This window comes from Penicillium bovifimosum (genome assembly GCF_028826915.1).
Source record: "Penicillium bovifimosum strain IBT 22155 chromosome Unknown utg000008l_segment0_segment0, whole genome shotgun sequence".
Lineage (NCBI taxonomy): Eukaryota > Fungi > Ascomycota > Eurotiomycetes > Eurotiales > Aspergillaceae > Penicillium > Penicillium bovifimosum.
Genome location: NW_026622717.1, coordinates 1,260,027 through 1,283,140, shown reverse-complemented (window position 1 = coordinate 1,283,140; position 23,114 = coordinate 1,260,027). Strand labels below are relative to the sequence as shown.

Sequence of the window (23,114 nt, the reverse complement as noted above, 5' to 3'; positions counted from 1 at the left end):
ATACGTCCATCATAGGCTGAATTGAAACGCCACGCTTGCCATTGTTTATTTAAAACACCATCACGATATTACCGATTGCATCACACCCGCCTACGCCAAATCAACATAACATGAAGGTTTCTGATAAAGGCGCGTCTAATTTTAAGCGGTGACCAGGCGATACTTGGTTTATCCAAATATTCTTAAATGTTTGCAGGGTCTGAATCGACACCGTCACGGCGCTGAAATATTGCTAACCTCGAGACGGAGTATTCAATGTAGTTGTGCACAGCCTGTCACGCATCTTGTCAACAGATAGACCACGACCGCATCAAGTGCAGAGTAAGGCTCAACGACGTGCAGATGTTAGTTTAATAGGAAAACAAATGCATGCATTCGAAAAATTACCAGGGACAGTGACCTCGAAAGCTTCACTGTTCAGCAATTGGAGCTTGATGAAAATTCAATGCAAGTTATGCTGGGCATTTAGCAACGTTCTTACGCTAATACATCTCGCTCAGATCGAGGGACTTTTCAGGTCTGTGGAGCTTTGCTTTAAGCGAGATATTCACCATTTTGAGGGAGGATCTTGATGAGAAAGTTTTAAAGGTATGTGTATATGTAAACCCGCTTCACGACAGATCCACTCATTCGTTCAATCTTAAGGACAAATCGATCTGGGACAAGCTCCGAGTCGAAAATGCTAAATTTGCCCAACATGTCCCTCTAGTATCCTCAAACTCCCTCGGAGCTAAAGGAATGCGTCTAGCTATGACTCTGGCTATCCTGTCAAGAGAGATTTGCAAACATATCTTCCGGCCAAGTTACATTTTACCGGAAGATTCAGAGATCCACGGAATCCTCAGTCACCTCGCCGAGAATGATACCGAGAAGGAAAGTTTCTGCCGACGTGTTCTTCTCTCAATAGATCAAAGCGCCGAAGAAAGTTTTCTCCGGGCAAGGATACAGACGGTGATCCGCAATATGTCGTCATATTTGTGGGCATTGCTCTCAGAGACCCAGCATGATGCGATCCGCATAAGTATTGGGAAAATTGTACAAAGAGCTGCTGAATTTTGGCTCCCAATCCAGCGAGCTCAGTTGAGATATGAAACAGCATTCGATTTAGTCGATTTCGAGGATGACGATTGGGAGCCCTTCCGCTTCCCCGGGGATAATGCGATCCCAAATAGGCAGGATCAAGTTGTTCGAGACGCGAACATTCTCACCGTTTTCCCCTGTATCTCTCTAGTCAAGGACGGCGATCGTGATCCTTTGACTCAAATTGTCCAGTTGAGGAGCACACAGAAGCTGTGTATGGAAGCAGTGTATGAAGCTAGTCAAATGTCAACTAGCTTCGTCGTCCCCAGGAGGTCATCGACCCGCTCTAGACGGAAATCTATCGCTCAGAACACTGATCGACCAAACGGTGCCTCTTTTTTAGAAGGAAAATCGCCAAAGCCTTGATAATCTGGCTTCGAACATGATTTTGGTGTTCGCCTGCGGGGTTTCACCATCAGTATTATTGGCGACTGTTGAACAAGTGACGAACAGAGATCAAGGATTATTTGCTTACATGTTTTATTCCTCATGCTTGATATTACAGTATCTAATTGCGTCGTCCTCGTTTACAGCTATAGCCGTTTGATTATCCTTGCATATGACGTAGACACTAGATCCGATTTTGGTTCATACAAAGCCAAGGGAAAAAGTCATTCATTGATGATTGAAGGCCACTGACCCCGTCACAGTCGAGTGAGAATCGATTGCATGGCGCTGAAAGTGCATAACTTTATCAAACTTTTGATCACATATATTGCACGAGATTACGGTGCCAGCTGCAATGTTTTGAAGATGCTTTCGCTTGATATGCTTCGAAACATCACCATGCGATGCAAATTGCTGCACACGCTTCTTCATATCCAGTTCTTTTTGTCCTAGACAAATAAAGCAAAACAGAGGTCGGTGATCCTTCATGATAGATCGGAAAGCAGCCTCAAGAGGAGAATCTGGTTGAGACTTGCTCTCGGTCGCTTCATCTTCTGAGGGGTGATTGCCAGGACCATCTAGCTCGACCACGTCAGTCTCAAAACGTTTGTTGCGCGGCAGACGGCACGTTTCCCCTTCCTCAAATTGACAATAAACAGCGACCGCATCGATTGCTTCAGTCCGCCGACGCATCTCTTGATCCAAAGTTGGCGGTGGCAGACTCAATAGGCATTCGATCAGACGCTTTTGAGGTGGAGGAAGCTCCTCTGATCTTTGCAGTTTTGTTTTGACCGCTTTTTCAAGCGTAGCCTCGGACAGCTGTCGTTGAACTTCCAGCATAGGTTGCTCTTGGTCGTATTTCTCCTGAAGCTGTGACAGCAAGGCATTTCTGGCCCGTTCTCTCGCGCCGTTGATTTCTTGATTCAGCTTTCTATAAGCGTCGTATTTGACAGTGCCTCGATGCCGCGACAGGGGTCGGCCTAGTTGTTGACGTAGCTCGTCACGGCGCTGGACCAGTGCTAGAACTTCCGGCCTTTGATTGACCGAGGACGATTGCACAGTCGTCAGGTCTTGCGGCCGGTTTGGGTCGATGGTCCTGCTCATTCGGCAGGCTGCGTGCATGATATCCTCATCTGGCTTGAGACCGCGAATTAAGGCAGGTAGGTTTTTATCAATCCTCCTATCAAGATAGTACTTCAGAAAGGTGCGAGTATCGGCATGGTGCATAATCAGATTACGAAGAGAGTCGCTCACGGAACCTAAAACAAAAGAAACCATGATTAGCAAGTCGTGATTGCGCACGATATATATATGCAAAATCATTTACCGCTATTATCCAACGCTTTGGCAGCGCCATATCGCAAGCTGTAAGGGCGAGCAACTTGTCGAAACCCAGTGATGACTCCAATTGTTTTGACCTACGGGAGCAGCGTAGAGTATGGTAGAGGCTTGTCGGGGGAGATACTCATTCCTTGCAACGACCGTTCTGTTTGCCGGAATACTGGAACATCGTCTAAAGCCGGATCGAGGAGTAATGGAAGTTCATTACAATCTTCCGGAATATTTAGACGAGGGAGCTGATCTGCGGAGAACAAAACCTCCTGTCCCTCGACCCGTTTGAAAGCACGATCCCCGAAGAGCAAGCCTAGTAAAGAGACATGTGGGCTGAGAACAAGCGATGGGTCAAAAATTATCTCAGGAAGAATATAGGTGTTTCTGCGTGCTTGTTAATTATCCTGAAGACCATAGTAAGTTCCTAATATAATCACTCACTCATCTTTCGTGCCAAGGAATCCTTTTGTGAACTCGAAGGTGAACTCAATCACGATTCTATGTGGGCCACCTTGCGGATCTCGGAGCAGGCTGACTCGAATATGACGGTACATCAAATTCAATATGGCCTGAGGACGATTGGCAGTGAGGCCAGCAAGTTGCAAGAAGAGGCAGAGCTCGATACGATGCCTCCCATGTCCAAATTTCTTTTTTGTGGTACTGATCGCGGTCTCGACGACCATTGTCAAGTCCTCCACGTACATGGTGGACTTTTCACGGCCCTTGCAGGATAACTTATGATTTCGGGATAACTTTCGGATGACCTAGAAGATTGGTTAGTACCAATTATACGGTTTAAAGCGGCTTTGCCGTGATTCGGCAAAGGAGGGATTCTTACCCGGCGCATCTGTCGATTCATGCGATTTTCAATCTTGCCAGATGTGGCTCTTTCAAAAACAAGTCGAAAAACCTTCCAGAAAGTTTCCAGCGAGCTCTTTCGCTTGATTCCAGGTAGTCGTCTTCCATTCTTCCCTCGTCGCTGATTCAAAGCCCAATCCAGAAAGGTATACAAAATGCCAACGGATAACTTCAAGAATTCTTGCTGAGGATCTTTTCGAATACATGCACAGAACCTGAGACGGCTTTTAGTTAGTCATAGTGTGTACAAATACTAGGAGTGAAAGACGGAGGGTGCTAGGATTCCTAACGAAGAAGTGTGACGCACTGATTCCATCTCGTTTCAACTTGGTCAAGGAGAGACACAGTGCCTTTGCTGTAATCCTCTTGGGTGTAAACGGACTCGTCAAACTGCTCAAGTTGCTGCAGATAGTATTCTGGCAAATGCTCGTTGTCTGCAAAGAGCTGCGCGACATCACCTGCATCCTTCAGCTGATCGTCTTCGCAATCAGGCTCTGTGAGATCCGTATCATATTGACTATCGCCGCTATCGTCGGAGCTGTCGGAGCTGAGATGTTCATCTTCATACGGAGGTGAGTTGGCCTTTCGCCGTGAACGAGCCATGCTGTGGTAACGAGGAATCGTCCAGTGAGGAGTTGGGGATAATTGCTCTTAGCAAAAAAAAAAAAAGAGCAAAAGAGAGCCAGGGAAGGAAAAAGAAGTTGGGCAAACTCTTTTGAATGAGTGTCAAACATCAAAAGTCCGAGAAGACACCAGGGAAGGGCCCATATATGAGGCTTCCATTGAGCGCAGCGTTTCAGTGCCATGGTGAAAAAGGCTCCTGGGAGGAAAGAAGGACGCAGCGTTGACCTTACTCCTGAACGAAAACCGCAGCCTGAGTACCAAGTGTGGATACCAAAGATGCAGGCGCAACACCCTCAGGGAACGCTAGAAAACTGAGGGGTGCTTGTTGCTGCGCCAAGCGGAGATCGCGTGGCCGTGGTCAAAGATAGAAGTGCGTGGCAGGAAATTTGGCAAATCGACGGCCTAAAACGGCCGCACTTGCGGCCATTTCTGGAAGCCCGTTTGCCGTCTGCTACCTTATTAGAGTTAATCTCTTCGCGATCTCTAAATGGCCATCCCTTCCTCAGGAGATCAATATCCTCCTTGTCACCCTCCGCATTAGCTATGAGAGAGATCTCGAGCTCGGCAGACTTCCGAATAGCCTCTTCAAAAAGATCCTTGTTAATCTAACCATCTTCACTAACGACTCCGATCTGCTCTCTTACCAGTGATTCACAACTTTATTCAGGTCAAACCATAGTGTTCCTGTTCAAAGAACCCATCCAATTCCGCATTGGTGAAACGCAGGGGATAAGGTATCCCTTTCGTATTAGGAAGGTGGGGCTAGTAATCGGCCATGCGGATTAACCCTTTTAGCGTCATCGGTTAATGAAATCTCAGCTGTTCTAAAGAAAAATATTGTGATTCTTCTTCTAGTAAAGCATATACTTTGGAAGCGAAAATAACACAAAGTCACATCCAGGGTAATCACATACGCGGCCCCTTAGAAAGGTCTCTGGTAACCTATGGGTCCTGAAATGTCGCTATAGCGCGTCTTTTCGGCAGAATAAGTACCTCCGCACTCTCGGATCGATATTAGAGCGTCCCAAGCACACTAGACACTTAAGACTAGTACTACTCTCAGTAGAGTCGGTGAAGCTCTCCTTAGATTCTTGTATAGAATCACTGAACTATATTCGCTTTTTCAATGACTTAGGTACATTAAGCTTATACAGTCTAAGGCGTAGTTCTAATGATTTAATACGGTCCTCCACTAATTCTGTATCATCGGTAGAGTCTATATCCCTGTTCTTAAACTCAAGTTCAGTAAGAACTCTTCTTTCTAGTTGTATATAGGAGGTTTCTAGTTTAAATTTAACTAGCTTGCCCCGGTGATTTTGTTCAATGATTTGATTCCTAATATTCCCGAATAATTCGTCATACATAGTCTTTTTAGTATCGTCGTAGAGTCTTTTTCGCACTGCTCTAACCCGACCCTAAAGCTTTCGATATTTATCGTGGCGCGTAGACCCTTTTGCCTTTTGCAGTTAGTGAAAATCTACAATAAGCTCCTCTCGAAGAGCCTTCCTTGCTTGCTTAAGTTTAGCAAGCTCTAGGTTCTTCTCGAGACCGTGTTTCTAGCTATCGGTAAGAGCTTGCGGTATAGAGGCATCCCGTATCAAGCTTACGTTACTAGACAGTTTGAGTAAAGCATCGCGCGCCGGGGTTTCCATAAAGCAGATTGAGTGTTATCCCTAACAGAGACGTAGTAGGCAAAAGTACCGCCTTTCCGATGACCTATGATTATGTTACGTGAATACTCGTCGAGGTGCCCTATAGGCGGAAGTCAGTTCGGACTTCTCCTTCTTCATAAGAACCAGTAAGTCATACTCAAGTTTACGGCAGCACCCTTTCGATATTTATAGAGAGATCCCCCTTCTCTGAATCCTGCCGCTTTGCTAGCGTCTTTCTCGTACTCCTATACCATGCTGTATTGAAAGGCAAGTATCGGGTATATCACCTACGTTCCTTCGAGGCTTTTCACCGCACGTCTAAAAACTGGTATATCTTTAACGCTCTCCTTAAAATGAATAGGGGTACTAAGGCGGTGGTCTAGCACATCCGTAAGGCGCTAAATATCTCGAGGCTCCTTAATATAGTCGCTAGCAAAGGCATCGTTAAGGTAGGCATACATTAGTATGTCTTAAATGACACAAAGACCGAGATTATCATTCCTTTCAGTATAGGTAAAGACAGGTCTTCCGTAAATCAGTGGCAAGGCTATAATTATCAGGGTTGAGACTTACGGGACACCTTTGTTCCTTCTGCCTTTATTGAGTCTATGCTTAACCCTTATAAGTAGGACCTAGCCCTTTAGATCTTTAGGATCTTTCACTATATATAGCTCGATATCTTTATATTTTAGTGTATCGTTATGTCTTATATACCCTAAAGACTCCACGAGGGTGCCGGGCCGGACGGATATCGAAGTCATCATTTTCCTTAGGGTGTTCAGTTGAAATAGATATCGGAATATAGGAAAAGACAGATTGCTGAAAGCTAGGAGATGATATACCGTGAATAACAGGTCGTCAATATTGACTAATGGCTGGGCTTTCGCACCTATATTAAGCTCGTATTCATCCGTGAGGGTTGTGTAAACCAGCTTCTTAGGTAAGAATTCGCTTATCTTAGTCTAAGGGTTGACTTACCATCGTTATATTGCGCCCTATTTCGTAAGGAAATTTACGACTCATCTCCTCACGCTAGTACATTCTCCAAAATCGAGCAAAGACCAAAAACCCCGATTGATACTTCACTTTATATATATCAAGATACCATCGAAGAGATCCCTCAATCAGCCTCAGTGTAACATTTTTAAGCCAGTATTCGTAATCCGGTAGCTTAAACTGCGTCACAAACCTATAATAATGGGTTAATAAGGGACTAAGCGTTCAGAGGGAATATGGGGCACAAGTACCTCTTAAAATGTTCCCTTCTCCGATTTAGATGTCTCTTTATAGCATCAGTAAATGCACTATTAACTAGCGCATCCGATTGATGAACAAAATTATTCTAATCGAAATCACCTATGCGCTTCATCGAACGTTTCGGTGGTATAATAGGAAAACGAAAAAACCGATAAGTTAAGTCTAGAGTAAAAATGTTTTCGATAAGAGACTTGGATCCAGAGTAGAGAAACAAAGAGGGAAAAACTGGCCCTCTTTATCGCCGACTCCTGATGTACGCGCCATGCTCATATTCTTGAGTTGGTATAGTTCGGTGTATGCAGTAAAATCTGACACTATGCCTAACTAGGGATAGTGGAAAGCACGGACACGCGCGCGTGAAAACACCACGGTTTGGTGACCCAAAGACCACGCACAACCGTGTCCTTTTCATCGTCACCCAGACTTACTCCGTAGTTCTGCCGGTATCGTGACTTGAGCTCGTGACTTAAACTCGAAGACAAGTCGACATGGCGAGAAGTGCGGGAAGCCTAAGAGCTCCTCTAACTCGCTGGCGAGTGACTCCATCGCTGCCTTGTGCCTTATCAAGACCATCTAATATATGGGATATACGCTACATCAGCGGCCAGCAAGTATCAAACAATGCTTCTCTGACATATACATTGCGATCATTCTCATCCCAACCAAATAAAGGCGACAATGGCATTTCATTTCAGCCTGGGAACCGACTCGCCGGCCGAAACTGCATGATAACCGGCGGTACATCCGGCATCGGCTTCGCCATTGCCGAAAGATTTCTACAAGAAGGAGCTTCGACCATAACCCTCGTCGGCCGATCACAAGCCCGCCTAGAGGAAGCAGCCACAAAACTCGAGTCTCTGACAGGCACGCTACCAGGCAGCGACGACAGCACCAGTGCAATAGCGACCCGCACACCAGAAGAAGACAGCCAGCAAGACAATGAAGGCAAGATCCGTCTCCTCGTCGGCGACGTCTCAAATGCCGGGCCATGGATGCGTGAACTCGAGAAGGAAATGGTCAGCTACTCCTTTATCCCAGAACATATACTCTATCTAACAAATATATAGTCAAACATAGACATCCTTGTCAACGCAGCAGGGATCTCTATCTCAAATATCCTACCACGGTCCGAGCTGGCAGATATCTCTATGATCCTACGCACGAATCTCGAAGGCGCAATGCTCACTTCACGGGCGTTACTGCGTGCCTCTGTCCGCAGCCGCATGCGCAATCGAACTCAAGCTGCGGGGACCAAGCCCCACTCGAAATGCATTATTAATGTCTCTTCTTTGCTTGCGCTCAAGGGAGGAACCGGGGCGGTTCCATACGCTGCGTCAAAAGCTGGGCTTCTGGGTCTGACGCGGTCATTGGCTGTTGAGGCATCGGCTTCAATGAAGGACATTGTCATTCGTTCAAACGCCATTGTGCCGGGATATATTGAGACGCCCATGATTGCAGGTATGTTGGATCTCTCGTCTTTTTTTCTTGTTGGGTGTGGCTGACAGTTGTATAAGATTTCACACCAGGAGAGATAACCAGACTGAAGGATCTGATTCCTCTGCATCGATTTGGAGACCCCCGTGAGATTGCCGATGCAGCTGTCTTCTTGGCACAGAATGAATATGCTAATAACTGTGTGCTGAATCTCGATGGTGGGCTGAGTGCCGTTTGATTGTGTGCTTGAAATGAGCCAATAGTCAACGAGGAAGTGTATTTGTACAGAACCTATCGTTCCGGAACAACAACAAGGACCTGACCAGTACGGAAGCTTTCTAAATGACACCTATCTTGTGCAGTTCTAATCTATAACAATGTAGAGCGCCAGCTTGCGATTGACGAAATCCTATGATCGCATTGTCCAGCCAATACTCGAAGCGTGTTCGCCGAGCTGTGATTTCCGCAGAGTGCCTTGACCAAAAGCAAATTCGCCTTTATGCCATATAATACAAAAGGGTTCGAGGGCACAGAGAAAGCAAATGATATCTAAATACGCCGCCGGTACAGTGAAGGTATGTGAATGAGAGCTCGGAGTGGCAGATGAAGCCAAGTATGCCTAAAGCACTCAATCTTCGATCATAATAGCACCATCTTCATCATCGATAACGATGGCTGCCATGCCACTCGAGTCAGGGATGGGTTCATTTGAACCCTCATGCTTGCGCTTCCCGCCTTCCTCATCATCGATAACGGTGGCATCAATACCACTTGAGGCAGGAACGGAAGCACTAGCAAGTCGTTTGGTATCATGGGTGCTACCTGGCTCCGGACCAGGGCTCGAGCCCTCACGCTTGCGCTTTCCAGTCGCAGTTGCGCCATCTGTCGTTGCTGTAGCATCGGGCGTCGGCTTCTTAGGCTTGAGAGGGATTTCGACCACACTCTGCAGCTTTGCGGGCTTCGAGTCCGTGGAGGGTGGCTCACTTCTGCGATTCAAGAATCAGTCAATGTGTCTAGAACAGTTCAAAGAATGACACCCACCTTTCAATGATCATCACATTAAGGTCGACCCGAGGGTCTGGCTCATTTGCTTCTGGGTCATTATCATCCCTGACCGTGATGAAGCTATTGCCTTTGATGCCGAAATGAGACAACTTCTTGTTTAGATTGTCGTCAAAATCGATTTCATATATCACTAGACCGGTGTCTGTTGTGACGCTAGTATTCTCTCCATAACCTAGCTGTCCCTGCAGAATGTCTTCAACGAGGTGTCCAAGGGTTGCTGTTTCGGGATCAATCTCTACCCGAGCCAATACGGGGGAGCAAACAGGGCAACTGGGATTTGGGAGGTTCAATGAGTCTGAGTTGATTGCACGAGCACCAGATCTCTCCAGGAACACCTTCAAAATCAATTGTCAGTCTTGACCGCGATAGCAATCCCACTGAAGAAGTCTTACCGTTTTGGCATGCGCTAAGTCGTTTTGGAACACCTTGAACGACTGAAGTACACAAAGCGCAGCTGTCATAGCATTGGTGGTCGCAATGGCAGGAATGATATTACCCGCCATCTCTGTAAAAGGATTGTCAACAACGAGCGTCCTGGAGTGAGAAATAAGAAACCTTGTACATACCTTTGACGTCAAATTTAGACTTGAGTTCGAGATGGAAAATAGCAGCCCGAAGATTAGCTGCTGCGGCAACAAAGTCCAAAGTGTCCACATCATCCTTATCAAATGTGAGCACGGGGGCTTCGTCCGTAGGGTTGTTTGCTTGGAGATCCCTAAAGCGACGGCTGAGGCGTTTCAAGCTAAGACCGGTCAGAAAATTGGCATACATCGTGAAGGACAAGCTGTTCCTACCTGTCTCTGAAGACTGTGAGATTTTCCGCCAATGTCCACACTTTTTGATCTTCTGTAGAGATGGTCGGAGGAATCGATGTAGATTGCTCTTCCATTTGCGCAAAATCAAGGAGCTGTGGTGGCGTCCGTGTCTTCCACATATCCTTCATACCTTGTAAGCGTTCGATGTCCTTTCGGAAGACTTTATCGTAAATCTTGAGGTAAGCTTCCTCAGTATCGATCGATTTTCGCAGCTCTTTGAACTCAAGCGCTTCTTTCCGCAATTCCTCGATCTCCTCGGCTAGCTGGATGTCAGTTATGCATCAAGCTACCAATGTGATATAACCAACCATTGTCCGCGTCTGTCGTGGTGTCCATCTCAGGTGCCGCTTCTTCGCTATTCCCAAAAAGTTCGCTGATCGATAGTAAGCACTGAAATCGTAAAGAATGAGATATCCATCTTACGGTAACAGGAAACTCTTCGCCCACACAATGCAATGAATCGGCTGACTGGGAGTGCTGCGGATCGTACAAATGGCGAACGACTTGGGAGTTGGTTTGGGGGTACAATCATAACACGCGGTTTCCGACTAATCGAAGGCGCATTAGCAATGGCCAAAGCTGCAATAAGTAGCATCGCGCGAGAGGCTTACCTTTTTAATAACCTGCACCTGGCCATTGAAACCCGTAGTTCCGCTCTCGATCAAGGGAACATTGGCCGCAAGACACATCCTGTTCACATGGCGTCTCGCGGCAATGTTGTCTAGCGCATTGAACACAACCTTGAAGGACTCGAACCAAGGGACGTCGAACTGGGGATCCATGATGTTCGCATGATAAGCCTCGAGCTTCGCATCAGCTCGGAACCTTTGCGCAACCTCTTTGGCAACCTAGACAAAAGCATTGACGTCTCAGTATTCTGCATGCAATATTGCCGGCCCGTTCAGACAAGCTAAATGCGCGCCCAAGGGAGCGGCGCAACCGCGCAGGACAATCGGATGGACATACCAAAGCCTTGGATTTTTTGATGTGTTCGTGTCGAAAGAGGAACTGGCGATTGAGATTGCTCAGGTCAATTGTATCGAGATCGATGATGTGGATGTCGCCGAACCCGGTGAGGACGAGGTTTTTCAGTAGCTCGCAGCCGATGCCGCCTGCGCCGACAAGAAGTACGCGTGACTATACGTGATGAGAGAGCTGTTAGGAAACAGTTGCAAGCTAGCACGCGTATGCCAGGGCTTCACGCCCACATGGTTGTTCGTACCTCTTTGAGAGACCGGGTGAGGTCCGCTCCGAGGGAGCGCTTGAGAGAGCTATCCCGCATGGCGGGCAGTAGATAATGATCGCGATCAGGTGTGGTGCTGTGTATGATCTCAATTGTGTATGATCTCAAAGATATCGTAGGCGCGTAAAAATGGGATAAAGACAAAGGGTGGGATAAGGGTAAAAGAGAGTAAAGTGGAAGGAAGAGAAGTGAACCGGAAACAGTGGCCGTGGGGATTGGCGATTGGCGATGACGGCACTTGCTGGGGAGCCTCAATTATTTAGGTGGACCGCAAGGAACACCCACTTCGCTCTCTCAACTCTTTCTTCTATTTATTCTATGCTAAGATAACCATTTCTTTGCAATTGACTCCACTGTCGACATCCTTTCCTTGTTACATACGATTGCCGGTGCATTCTATGCGGCAACCTACGTGCAGTACTTCACTGTTCCTCATCTTTGATCGCCAACAGAATTCTTGATAGATAGGACTGACAATTGAACCTCTAGAGCAACAAATCATAGTTATCTGTGATTCAGGTACAGTTCTACCTGTACATCGAATGCAGGATCAGCCTGCTTCAATCCCTAACCTTGTGCAACCATAGTGTATTGATAGACTACCTTGTATGAGTTAAAGAATCTCACTAGCGAGTGAGTCTTTCCCCATTTAAGCTGTCTTTTGAGCTGTCGCCTGTATTAGCATAAGCTCAGAGTGATGGACTTCGAGTAGTCTACGGCGGTCCGGCACTTGATCTAAGGCTGGCGTCGATTTGACGGCGGGAGCTCGGCACTTCTTGCGGATGCCGGGATGACTCGCCGCAACCTCGTTCGGCCGAGGCTCCGAGCACATAGAGACCTCAGATTTCGACTGTTCGCTGTAGTTTCTGATACATCTGTCGAGCAGGTCGTAATGCGATGGAAGCTGAAAGTGTCCAATCAGAGGGCTTATCGACCGTCGTACCTGCTTACCTAACCCGTGATTCTATCGAGAGGCCATCGGGTTGAATTTTCAGAGTGGCGAGAAGAACACACAAGAGTTGAGGAGGTTGTCGTGTTCGAGTACAATCTCAAAATTGCTGCCTGTCTCTGAGAGTGTCTCAGGAGAATCAGACATCCAAGTTGTGGTGGGACAATTGCCGATATTGCCCTTCTCACCGCAGAATCTCCCAGGTGATAACAAAGGAGATACCCCTGATTCCCAATAATTTACCATCAATCTGTCTTTCAATCAAGTCCAAAAGGCAAATAAAACACCATGCCATCATTGGACCCAATTCCAGCCCAGAAAAATGGCCAAGTTGAGGCAAACTCCGACGATGAAGCAGACCCTGAGCTGGTAGAGCTTTTGCGCCAGCATTTCGGACTGGGCGCAAAACCAATTGATGCCCCGCCGGAGACGAGAGTGCTGGAGGGTGCGCAGTATGTCTTTGACAATGCCATTGATATTGCTGTCAGCCGCGAATTCACCAAAGAGGCGGCCGAGACCATATGGCGGATGATGCAGAAGAAAGAATACTCCACACATACCTGGTCAGAGCACGAGTTGCACCCAAAAACCAAGGATGAAAGTACAGTGGATTTCATCTTCACCATGGACTTGTTGAACTTCAGTTTCTGGTCTGCGGAGGAAGAGCAGCCGAAGCGTTTCTGTATTGAGTATCGTGGCAAAGTCTGGACTGGCTATTGGAGTCTGGTTGCTGCGTTACAAAGAGCGCTTGACGAGGGTCAGTCTATGCTTGGAACGCCGTTTTCGACATGGCAATTAACAGAACATCTCAGGTATTCCTATCACAACGCCCGACTTCTGGGTGGACGAAGAGAAGTGCACGGAGGAGTTACTGAAACATGTACTCCGATCTGCAACGGACGAAGAAATCCCTATGTTTAAAGAACGAGTGCAATGCCTACGCGAAGCAGGCGAAGTCCTTTGCGAGGTATTTCCCCTGCCACGTGCTCTCTGCGACAATACTAACCAACGATAAGGAATTCGGCGGAAGCTTTGCGAATTGCATTGATAGTGCCAACCTCTCTGCTGCAGGACTGGTCAATCTAGTGACAGAGCACTTTGCCTGCTTCCGCGATGAAGCGATCTTCCACGGCAAAAGAGTCCGACTCTACAAACGTGCTCAGATCCTAGTTGCCGATATATGGGCGTGTTTCAATGGTGAAGACTTTGGCGAATTCCACGATATTGACAAGATCACCATGTTCGCAGGTATGGCTTTCCTATGTTCCCATTCTTCCCCGGAGTCCGCTCTAATCCTGAAGTCTAGACTACCGCATCCCGCAGATGCTGCATCAGCTGAACTGTCTTCGATACGCGCCCAAACTGGACCACCACATCCGCAGCCTGAAGCCCATTGAGCCAGGGTCGGATTGGGAAATCGAGCTTCGTGGAGTCAGTATCTGGTGTGTTGAATTGATCAAGAGGGAGATTGAAAGACGACACCCTGAAGTCAAAATGAACGGCAAAAAGGCCCCTACTAAGGGTGTCTCAGACGACAACGAGAACGGGGAAACCGAAGTTTCGGAAAACGGACTGGCGATTGCAGAGAAACCGCGAAAGGCATGTGGCATCAATGCAATCCTCATCGACTTCTTCTTGTACGACACGATGAAGACTTTGGAGGCGGAGAAGAACGAATCTATCCCTCATCATCGGACGAGGAGCATTTGGTATTGATGGAAATTCATAGGTTCTAGTTTCATTGACGGCGCATGGATTTCGGGTTGCTGCATTGGTGACCGGGGAGATTATGGTTGCTCTGGGAGCAACCTAGGAACATACATTTAGAACATAATAGACGAAGCCAAGATAGCATATGCTCAATGAGTATGAGTTGCATTTGGTCCAATTCCTAGGGTATCAATTAAAGCGATCTGCGCCTCTCCTTGAACAATCACTATGTGACAGCGATCATGCAGCTGCACCTTCAATGCGAGCCATGATACCCGCTTTCCACTCTACATAATCCTCTCGACGATCGTCACTCAGCCAGTCAACCCGATCCTGCATCATTGTCCCCAGGCCAGGCAAAAGGCCGCCCCGCGGAGCTTGATCGGACTGAGAGGTACGAGTGCCACCTCCAGCTGCAAAACGTTTGGGGAGCTTAACACCCCTAAGTACTGCGTCCTCCTCATCCATATCTTGGTACGACCTGCCTTCTTCGTCTTCACCAAAGAGATGTCCGGCATACGGGATGTTCTCAAACCATTCTTGACCATCGGCCCAGCTGTGCTTCATGATGAGACTGATCCATTGATCAACATCATCGCGATGCCTCCGGTCATTCTTCAATCCAAGGCTATTCAATGCCGTCTGGCGCATTTCAATATAGGTCTTCTTTTCCATCTTCTGCGCATCAATATCTGCTTCTTCATCCGGCCCGGGGTTACGCCGGCGGGCGAGCACAAGGAAATATACTGCCACAACCAGAGCGTAGACAAGTTCTTTAAAATCATCGTCCTTGTCGGAGCCATCGATACTTACGATAGGCTCCAGGAAATCAAGGCTCTCCCGGTCCCATCCCTTCTCGTCGTTGGACATGCTCGACGTAATATAGAGCACAGACGAGACGCCGGAAAAGATGTGCGGAGGCAAAGTACGCGAAATCGGAGGCCTGGACCAGGTATTTGTGCGCGGAGCAGGCGTTGAAAGGATCTTACACACTGTCCGGATGGCTGTCATGACCCAAGCCGGAGCATCTGGAATGATTGTTGATTCTTGAACATTCGGGGCCCGAGTGGTTGAAGCCTTCCTTGCCGTTTTGGAGGGACTGTCGAGCAGATTGGCGGTGCTCATGCTTCGCTTTAAAGGTGTTGATCTCGAGGGCGTGTTTTGTAGCCCTCTCGGGGTTGGTGCGACTGCCTTGGATGGGGTGCCCCTAGTCGCGGGACTCTTCGACGGTGTAGTCTGTGTTGAACGGGCGCGCGAGGGTGTTCCAGGGACTGACACACTCGCTGAACGTTTGATATTGGCAGAGCTCGCTGTAAGAGACCGGTCAAGGTATGCATAAAGCTTTTTGTATATGCGCGGAGGACATGGCGGACGTCCGAGCAGTGGAGGCAGTTTGAGACTTCTTGACAACCTATATATGATACACACAGGTAATCAGTATACTACGCTAGTATAGCAATAGCCATAGGTCGGGCTCATGGCATACCTTTTGCAGGCGATTTCCGCACAGGCATATGGTCGAGCGATTTCCTCCTCGGGTTTCAGACTGCTTGAGAAGCTTCGGGACTGTGCGACTAGGGACATTGCATAGCTCAGGAGTTCTTGCGGGAGATCATTGGCATGGGTTGGCACCAACGTGCTCAATGCCTGTTCCACAGGCCGATTGTTCATTGCTTTGAGATGTTGGCGATCAAGTTGGTTGGAGCTGACGAAGGGGCGAGGTAGGATATGGCAGTGCTCGCGCTGTGCTAAGATTGACGATTGGAAAATCGAGAAATAAGTTTCCTGGGCCCTTTTATGTGTCTGGACTTCGAATTGGCCAATTGCACATGCATTGAAGGGGAAGGACTGGCATCCAAACATCTGCACCTGCCGGCGATGCGATAAGAATGATGACTCAGCACGATAATCGGGGTGGCCTTTCGATGCCATAGCTGGTCTCGGTTGTTACAACATCATCACCTTGAATAACACCCTCAAATATGTCTGTCACGGTAAGTTACGATTCTAAGGGAGCTACAGCGTCTATGCAGCTCTTCCATGTTCAAATTCTAATGTCCTCACCAGTTACATACCACCCAAGGCGACCTCAAGGTCGAGCTTTTCTGCGAAGCAGTACCCCAAACCGCAGAGAACTTCCTCGCCCTTTGCGCATGCGGCGCATATAACGACACCCCTTTCCACCGTCTTATCCCTGGGTTCATGGTCCAGGGTGGAGACATCTCCCTCGGCCCCGTCGCGCGAGACACATCTACGAAACCAATGCTCAACTTCGAGATCCCGAAAGGCGGCACATCGATCTACCACCCCGCGGCCATGAACCAAGAAATCCACCTCCCATCACTGCGACACAATGCGCGAGGCATTTTGTCCATGGCATCTCGCCCGGCGAAGGACAGGACCGCACCGGGATCGCAGGGCGCAACGGGTGCGACGATCAACGGCAGTCAGTTCTTTATTACGTTTGCGGCGGCGCCACATCTTGATGGTGCTAGTACTGTGTTTGGAAAGGTGTTGAACTTGACGGCCCAGGATGAAGGTGGTGATGTCCTCACAAAGCTGGAGAAGGCGAATGTGAAGGTTGACAAGAAGGGGAAGGTTTCTCAACCTAAGGAGGGCGATGAGTTCGAACCATTCAAGATCAAGAATGTTACTATCCACGCCAATCCATTTGCCAAGTGAGCATCTGGTCACTCCAATATCTTCATGGGAGCTCCATTATCTTGAATCACGCCCGGGAAGCCACGCTCGGGATGGGCACAATTCTCAACCTTGATCCCACCGAAGCTCAACCCGGAATGACATCCACGCCCTCCGACCCTGGCTGCCTTAAAGCGCGTCTGTGTTGGCTATACCCAATTCACCATACCAGAAGCTTCAGGTGACGCCGCACATATGTGGCCTCCTCGGCAGCCATTGCGGACATCAAATCAATCGTGCAGGTTGGTTGGCACCTTCGGTGCAAATCCCGATTCAGCACGAAGGTTCTGCAAGTTCCAACGCGCTGAATCGGTCTCTTCGAGAGTCCAAAGCAATACAAAGCAGCGCTCGCCAAACTTACATCGAGGCATTGAAGGCAATCAAAAGAATATGATTCAATACTATATTCCCGAAGTAGATGAAGTCATACCTCAAGAAATAGAGATAAAGATCTTATGCAGTACATCGGACTGCAATTCTCACAAGTAGGTAATCTCGAGCGCAAGATACAGTGAGCAGACCACAATAAACCACATGGTCCTAGGCCACCGTGGCCCGAGAAATCGCGTGACCAGACCAATCCGATCGGTACCAGAAGGTATGGACCCTCTCCTTGTCGATATCCCGCCGGTTCAGCCTGTCAATCAACCGAAAAGTGCACCAAGCACAAATCCCACCAGACAACGGAGGGCATATAACCGCCGTATACCATCGAAGCAATCGGCCGGATACGAGGAGAGTGAACTGCCGGCGAGACAGCGCTACGATAGGATGGTGAAATGGCACGTATTGTGCCACTTCAACCTCAATAACATCAATGCGGTCATCCTCAATGCCTATCCCGACACAGCGCCTCCAAGCTCCCAACACACTAAGGCTCTCAACATTGCAAAAGATATATTTAAAGCGTGGAAGTGCAACACACCCAAAGCATTGAAAGTGAGTGGAAAGCAGAGCTTTTGATAGTTACTAAATGATATTATCTTGGCTAGGTACTCATCGCTGCGATCATTGACAAGTCTGAGGTGGACGACAGTCGTTCTCGCTTGAACTCTTCTCCGGTATACGACCGCCATTGCTCCGAGCTAGGATATTCTGTTCCGGTAACTCGTTGGCTGAAGGATGTCCAAGTAGCACTGGACTTGGGGAAGATGAGCCCGAGTTGGTTGCTTTATCATATAAGCTAAAGTGTGGTTCTTGATCGACCATTGTGGATATGGACTACTACAGGTAGCATTGTGGGGTACCTACTACCTCCATGGTATGGGCTACCTACCTATCCGTGGACAGGTAGGCCTGACAGCAATTCCGCATAGCAGCTTATTTAGAGCGAGCTACAACCGTACATCGGGCAAATGAATATCTCTCTCTCTCTCTCTCTCTCTCTCTCTCTCAGTATTCGGATTTTTAGTTTCTCCCAGATGGTGGGCTACGTGTTGAATGGATCGAATGGTCAGAACCATAAAAAGTGGGCCTGATCTCGGTATATAGTGCTAGTCCCGATCAGGAAGTCATAGTCTCTCATCGTTTCCCTTATGCTTTGGTCAAAGGGGACCCCAAACATACACAGTAAAGCCCCGCCCGTGCATAGTAGTAGGAACAAAAGTTCCTGTTACTTCGGTGGCAATTTGCTTACCTGGAGTATAATTCCACAAATACTATAGACTGATCGGTCCTTCCTGTTGGGTCGGTTTGGTCCCTCCTGAGTCCTGTTAGATATTGAAAACTCTCAACCATGAGAATACAACTATGCATGATAGACCACATCAGATAGCGGTGCTTCCATTTGCGGCCATCGTGTTTGATTTAGGTATGTGTGATGTTGCTTTGTTTGTTACCCATACCCTTTCCCTTCCTTATTGTTCTGCAGACGGTTTGCTTTCCTCGTACCCCATGTCAAATGTCCACAGAAACCGCAGCTCTACGATGACAGAAAGGCAGTATAATGGCACATGAAGCAACATTGTATAGTTTTCTCCCTATGTGCCCTATGGGACCGGGTATCTAAATGACCACAGCAGTAAAAAGTACATATCACGGACGCCACCAAGTGAAAATTCGCAAAAACTCATGAAATGCATATAAATCATCAGAGAAACAATTGCCGGATATAACGCGCAAGTGTTTGCTTATTCCTTAGGAGCATCCTTGGCTTTCTCGGCATCCTGCTCGTAACCTTCAGTCTTCATGTCGGTCAGACCCAAATCATCTTCCTCCTCCGCAGAGCGGGTATACTCCTCAATGATAATTTGGGGATCGACAGCCGGGCTGCAAAGGTCCTGGACGTAACTGGAGGCCATCGGGTCTTGCAATGTAATGGTGAACTTGAGCTCGCCGTTGATAGCTTGGTTGAGACGATTGAAAAATCGCTGCCACTTATCCTTGTCAGAGTGCTCCATGCCGTCACCTCCGGCGTTCGCGGAGTCATCAACATCGAAGATAGCACCACTCAATTGATCTCTGATCTCAACTATAGAAAATTGTCAGCTGATTCTGTGCCTAGGTCGGACCCAACAAAGGGAAACGAGAAACTAACCTAGCAATCCTTCAACGGTAGTGAAACGACCACCGAGAGTTCCAGGCTGGACGTCCAAATCCAACTCAGGACTGATCAGCCCAGCGGTATCGCTCTTAAGAATGTCGCGGGAGAGATCCACCTCGTTCTGGACCTGGAGGGTGATGCGCTTGCCCTTATCAGGGACCTCACCACCGGTCTTAATAGCAGAGGACTTGTAACCACAGTTTCCACAGTTCGTGCCAAACAGCAGGACTTCCTTGAAGTACGGAATGTTGACCTTCTTAATGTTAACCTCGGCCTCCCTTGAACAACCGGGACACTCGGCAGGAATGGTGTAGACCTGGCCATCAACGATGTCGAGATCCTCTGGTTCGCCGAACGCTGTGTCCTCGTTGTTCACAGCTTCCGCGTCGGCGGCAATGCCCAATTCCTCGTTCTGTTGGTGGGTACGCGGGTATTCACGGCGCGTGTACTTGTTGCCACGATCATTGCTGCTAGGTGCAATCCATGAGTTTCCAGTGAGGTCATCGAGGGAGATAGAGAAGGGGAAAGCGTCCTGGCGATCTAGAATATTCTTCAGGCTGGCGATGATAGGCTCGAGGGCAGTGTAAAGTTCGGGAGCTTGGTCTTTGCGAAGTTCTTGCTCGCTGGAGAGGGTTTCGTGGATCAATTGGACCACTATAAAGTATGAGGTCAGCTTCTTGTTACCCAATTCCGATTATAAAAGGGCTCTCATGGGATGGAGCTTCACTTACTGCCTTCCACGTTAGTAAGCTGACCAGTTCCTTTTGGAACCTCGATCTCGTTGCCGAGTGGAGTGGTCAGCTTGAAGCTGGAAACATCGCTACGGATGACTTGGCGCTATATTCCAAGTGTGGTCAGCGAGTTTCAGACCAAGCGGTAGTTCGGTGTCCATACCTGCATGTCTTGCTCATTCTCGACCTTCAAAGTGTAGACGGTTCCGCGCTCCTGGATCTGGCCGGCCGACTTAATCGAGTTGTTCTTGAGATGACAGTGTTCGCATTCGAAGCTCTCCAGAATGATGTCTCTGAAGTAGGGGACACGGAGCAAGAGCAGGCGGGTGATTCTGTGTGAAGTGATGAAACGTTAGTAAAGTCTGAAACCCCCAAAAATGAGTACTGGGAACGAACCCTTGCTCGTGGCAGTTCATGCAGAGACTCTCGATAGACATGGCACCGGTATCATCATCACGCTCGACAAGATCACCGGGCTTCTGGAATTGAGATTCGAATTGCGCCTCAAGCGCGTCGTTATCGGCCTTGTTGACCATAATGTGGAATCGATTTGTGACGAAGCTCTAGGATGTAAAAGAGAGGGTATGAAGATCTCCGATAATCGAAAGCGATGGGAACTGGAAATGAAGAAGTTGTGAATGAATGCAGTTATGCTGGGACAAAAAAATCCTTAACACCGAAAAAAAAAAGTTACTCTGAGCCACGGGAACATTCCTTCCTATTCTGCGCGGGGTGACCCACCGAGGGGCAGCTGACAAACTTTTCGGGTGAGGTAATAGTGCCAGATGGCCGCTAACTTTATTTCTGACGTCGCGATCGACATGGCAGATCTATATCGTGGAAACAACAAATGTCCAACGCCGTGGATTACCATGCGTGAATTAAACAATAGAATGGAAATTGTGCTGAAAATGATTCATTCATAATCCCCCTCACTTGACCTGGTCAACTCTGAGAGTATCTCCATTCGGGCGCTAGCATCTGCCAAGGTAGTTAGCATAGATTTCCATTTCAGTATTGAGGGAGGGGCACTTATAAAAAAAGGGGGGCCGCTTCCACCACCGAAGTAGCAGAAACGGCAGTTCAATGGCTGTCACCCGGCCAGAAGCCTTCTGCCCCTCTGTAAAGTACCGCCATTGACCCAATGTCCAATTCTCAATGACAATGCAATAATTCCTTATCAGCGCAGAGATTACCCAATCCCTTGTTCGTCGCTTTTCAGTTCACTCCAATCCGACAACGACAGCGAGTCCTGGCCGGAACGCATAGCAGCAGATGAGTCTTGCGGACAAGCCAAAGCTTTGAGCCTCACTCGAGAGAGGTCCCGCAACACCCACTGTGGATGCACATACGTTTGAACAACCAAGGATACCGCCACCGTGTCCACTGGGCATGAACTGATAGACAAAACGTTCGAACGATAGAAAGCGCGCGGATCTCTCACCAGAAAAATTGCGGCCAATTGAAAAATAGCTGGACAAGCGTCAAATGCAGGCACAAGAGGAGTTGAGGAAGGCCCGGTACCAGATGGCAGCCAGTGAACGTAGCCCACACACCCACACAGCCCACACACCGTTCAAAAGACTAGGCGAACTTGGCCGAGTCGTGGTGATCTTAACCGAATCGCTTAACGAACATCCATCTCCGCAGTCTCTGTCAAGTCGCTATCGTTTCACATATCCTGTTGCCTGAGGAAAGAAACCGAGTCCCTTGTGTGTGGTACAGTACCCTTTGAGACTTGTTTTTGTTTCCTCTCCCGGTTGACCCGGAGGTCTCGCAGGAGGGCATGATGTGAAGCGCACAAAAAACATCCGGAAAAAAACGCTTCCTTCTTGCCGAGGCAAGGAACAATGATGGTGAGTCATTGCTGAGGTCGGCGTCCATCAATCTATTTGCAATCTACTTTGCAAAGAGATGGTTAACACGATCGGTCTGGACCTTCTAGTGAAGTCGAATCTGTGGCGGGTGCCGTGATACGAGGTGCCTAGCCGCCTGGGAGGCATAGGAAGAACAGAACCCCAGAAGGTGGAACACAGGGGCATGATCCCAGGGACCTTGGAATTGGAAACATGCGCAGGAGCAGGCAGTTGATGCTAACAGAAGGGAGGAGAGAACAACGGCAGGCAAGTCCGAAAAACATCGAATTGCTTGGGGAGATCATGTGCCATCCGGAACGAGACAGCCAACCGCAATCTTCAATGTGCTCCGAAGACCAACATTGAAGAGCCATAGGGCATCACATCCGAAGAACCTCGCTTCAACATCAACTGTAAAAATACCTGGGCTATTTTCAGGGAGAGGAATGTTGATTCCGACGAGTGGATCCTTCGAATATGCTGACACCATGACTGTGTGTAAGGATATGGCTGTGTTCTAGGCGTCAGAACTCTGAACCAAAACAATTTGATGGTCCTAGGATATCCGGCCTTGCGAGTCGCGTTCAGTCGCCATCTGGTCGCGCTGTCATGGTTGCTCCTAAAGGTGACATCCGATAATGAAGTACCCGACAAGTTTCACCCGCGTTCTCTTCTCGGTGAGCTGGTCCGAGGCATAGAGCGACCATCCATTCGAGACCGGCATACAGTGTCCAGCATAGGTAAACTGACGCGGTCTCCATTCGGATAACGCATAGTAAACCGTCTTTTATGCCGAAAGGCTCTGGCGAAATCAGATCTCCTTTCACTCTTCAAACCGCCACAGTCTGATCAGCTAATTGTATGATCCGGCATGCGCAA

General features: G+C 48.2%; 12 protein-coding genes across 12 annotated transcripts; 5 read left to right on the top strand and 7 right to left on the bottom strand.

Moving 5' to 3' along the window:
- Positions 1–963: 963 nt before the first annotated feature.
- N7515_010170 (uncharacterized protein) lies at positions 964–1,446 on the top strand (the record flags this gene model as incomplete). Its single annotated transcript, XM_056670913.1, has 1 exon — positions 964–1,446. One exon carries the CDS (start codon positions 964–966, stop codon positions 1,444–1,446), a length of 483 nt encoding a protein of 160 aa, XP_056517286.1.
- A 249-nt stretch (positions 1,447–1,695) lies between these two features.
- N7515_010169 (DUF3435 domain-containing protein) lies at positions 1,696–4,260 on the bottom strand (the record flags this gene model as incomplete). Its single annotated transcript, XM_056670912.1, has 6 exons — positions 1,696–2,726; positions 2,795–2,832; positions 2,890–3,183; positions 3,241–3,563; positions 3,638–3,872; positions 3,965–4,260. 6 exons carry the CDS (start codon positions 4,258–4,260, stop codon positions 1,696–1,698), a joined length of 2,217 nt encoding a protein of 738 aa, XP_056517285.1.
- Positions 4,261–5,243: 983 nt separating this feature from the next.
- On the bottom strand, positions 5,244–6,375 carry N7515_010168 (uncharacterized protein; the record flags this gene model as incomplete). The annotated part of the gene is made up of 7 exons (XM_056670911.1): positions 5,244–5,390; positions 5,421–5,696; positions 5,763–5,837; positions 5,894–6,033; positions 6,091–6,178; positions 6,245–6,299; positions 6,320–6,375. 7 exons carry the CDS (start codon positions 6,373–6,375, stop codon positions 5,244–5,246), a joined length of 837 nt encoding a protein of 278 aa, XP_056517284.1.
- Positions 6,376–6,565: 190 nt separating this feature from the next.
- On the bottom strand, positions 6,566–6,956 carry N7515_010167 (FluG domain protein; the record flags this gene model as incomplete). Its single annotated transcript, XM_056670910.1, has 2 exons — positions 6,566–6,868; positions 6,912–6,956. The coding sequence occupies 2 exons, from the start codon at positions 6,954–6,956 to the stop codon at positions 6,566–6,568; spliced, it is 348 nt and encodes a 115-aa protein (XP_056517283.1).
- A 722-nt stretch (positions 6,957–7,678) lies between these two features.
- Positions 7,679–8,862, top strand: N7515_010166 (SDR family NAD(P)-dependent oxidoreductase; the record flags this gene model as incomplete). The annotated part of the gene is made up of 3 exons (XM_056670909.1): positions 7,679–8,206; positions 8,258–8,648; positions 8,705–8,862. The coding sequence occupies 3 exons, from the start codon at positions 7,679–7,681 to the stop codon at positions 8,860–8,862; spliced, it is 1,077 nt and encodes a 358-aa protein (XP_056517282.1).
- A 390-nt stretch (positions 8,863–9,252) lies between these two features.
- On the bottom strand, positions 9,253–11,996 carry N7515_010165 (E1 ubiquitin-activating protein ubaB; the record flags this gene model as incomplete). Its single annotated transcript, XM_056670908.1, has 10 exons — positions 9,253–9,610; positions 9,666–10,024; positions 10,082–10,194; positions 10,256–10,431; positions 10,484–10,763; positions 10,813–10,877; positions 10,928–11,052; positions 11,116–11,352; positions 11,471–11,641; positions 11,727–11,996. Coding segments are annotated over 10 exons (2,154 nt in total), but the record flags the coding sequence as incomplete, so codon positions are not given.
- A 988-nt stretch (positions 11,997–12,984) lies between these two features.
- N7515_010164 (queuosine 5'-phosphate N-glycosylase/hydrolase) lies at positions 12,985–14,412 on the top strand (the record flags this gene model as incomplete). Its single annotated transcript, XM_056670907.1, has 4 exons — positions 12,985–13,453; positions 13,509–13,663; positions 13,713–13,944; positions 14,003–14,412. The coding sequence occupies 4 exons, from the start codon at positions 12,985–12,987 to the stop codon at positions 14,410–14,412; spliced, it is 1,266 nt and encodes a 421-aa protein (XP_056517280.1).
- A 234-nt stretch (positions 14,413–14,646) lies between these two features.
- On the bottom strand, positions 14,647–16,077 carry N7515_010163 (uncharacterized protein; the record flags this gene model as incomplete). The annotated part of the gene is made up of 2 exons (XM_056670906.1): positions 14,647–15,817; positions 15,893–16,077. 2 exons carry the CDS (start codon positions 16,075–16,077, stop codon positions 14,647–14,649), a joined length of 1,356 nt encoding a protein of 451 aa, XP_056517279.1.
- Positions 16,078–16,388: 311 nt separating this feature from the next.
- On the top strand, positions 16,389–17,088 carry cyp5 (uncharacterized protein; the record flags this gene model as incomplete). The annotated part of the gene is made up of 2 exons (XM_056670905.1): positions 16,389–16,400; positions 16,474–17,088. 2 exons carry the CDS (start codon positions 16,389–16,391, stop codon positions 17,086–17,088), a joined length of 627 nt encoding a protein of 208 aa, XP_056517278.1.
- Positions 17,089–17,096: 8 nt separating this feature from the next.
- On the bottom strand, positions 17,097–17,323 carry N7515_010161 (uncharacterized protein; the record flags this gene model as incomplete). The annotated part of the gene is made up of 2 exons (XM_056670904.1): positions 17,097–17,246; positions 17,276–17,323. 2 exons carry the CDS (start codon positions 17,321–17,323, stop codon positions 17,097–17,099), a joined length of 198 nt encoding a protein of 65 aa, XP_056517277.1.
- A 317-nt stretch (positions 17,324–17,640) lies between these two features.
- Positions 17,641–18,293, top strand: N7515_010160 (uncharacterized protein; the record flags this gene model as incomplete). Its single annotated transcript, XM_056670903.1, has 2 exons — positions 17,641–18,045; positions 18,099–18,293. The coding sequence occupies 2 exons, from the start codon at positions 17,641–17,643 to the stop codon at positions 18,291–18,293; spliced, it is 600 nt and encodes a 199-aa protein (XP_056517276.1).
- Positions 18,294–19,235: 942 nt separating this feature from the next.
- On the bottom strand, positions 19,236–20,915 carry zpr1 (zinc finger-containing protein ZPR1; the record flags this gene model as incomplete). Its single annotated transcript, XM_056670902.1, has 5 exons — positions 19,236–19,576; positions 19,643–20,302; positions 20,380–20,485; positions 20,543–20,711; positions 20,776–20,915. The coding sequence occupies 5 exons, from the start codon at positions 20,913–20,915 to the stop codon at positions 19,236–19,238; spliced, it is 1,416 nt and encodes a 471-aa protein (XP_056517275.1).
- Between the last annotated feature and the right edge of the window lie 2,199 nt (positions 20,916–23,114).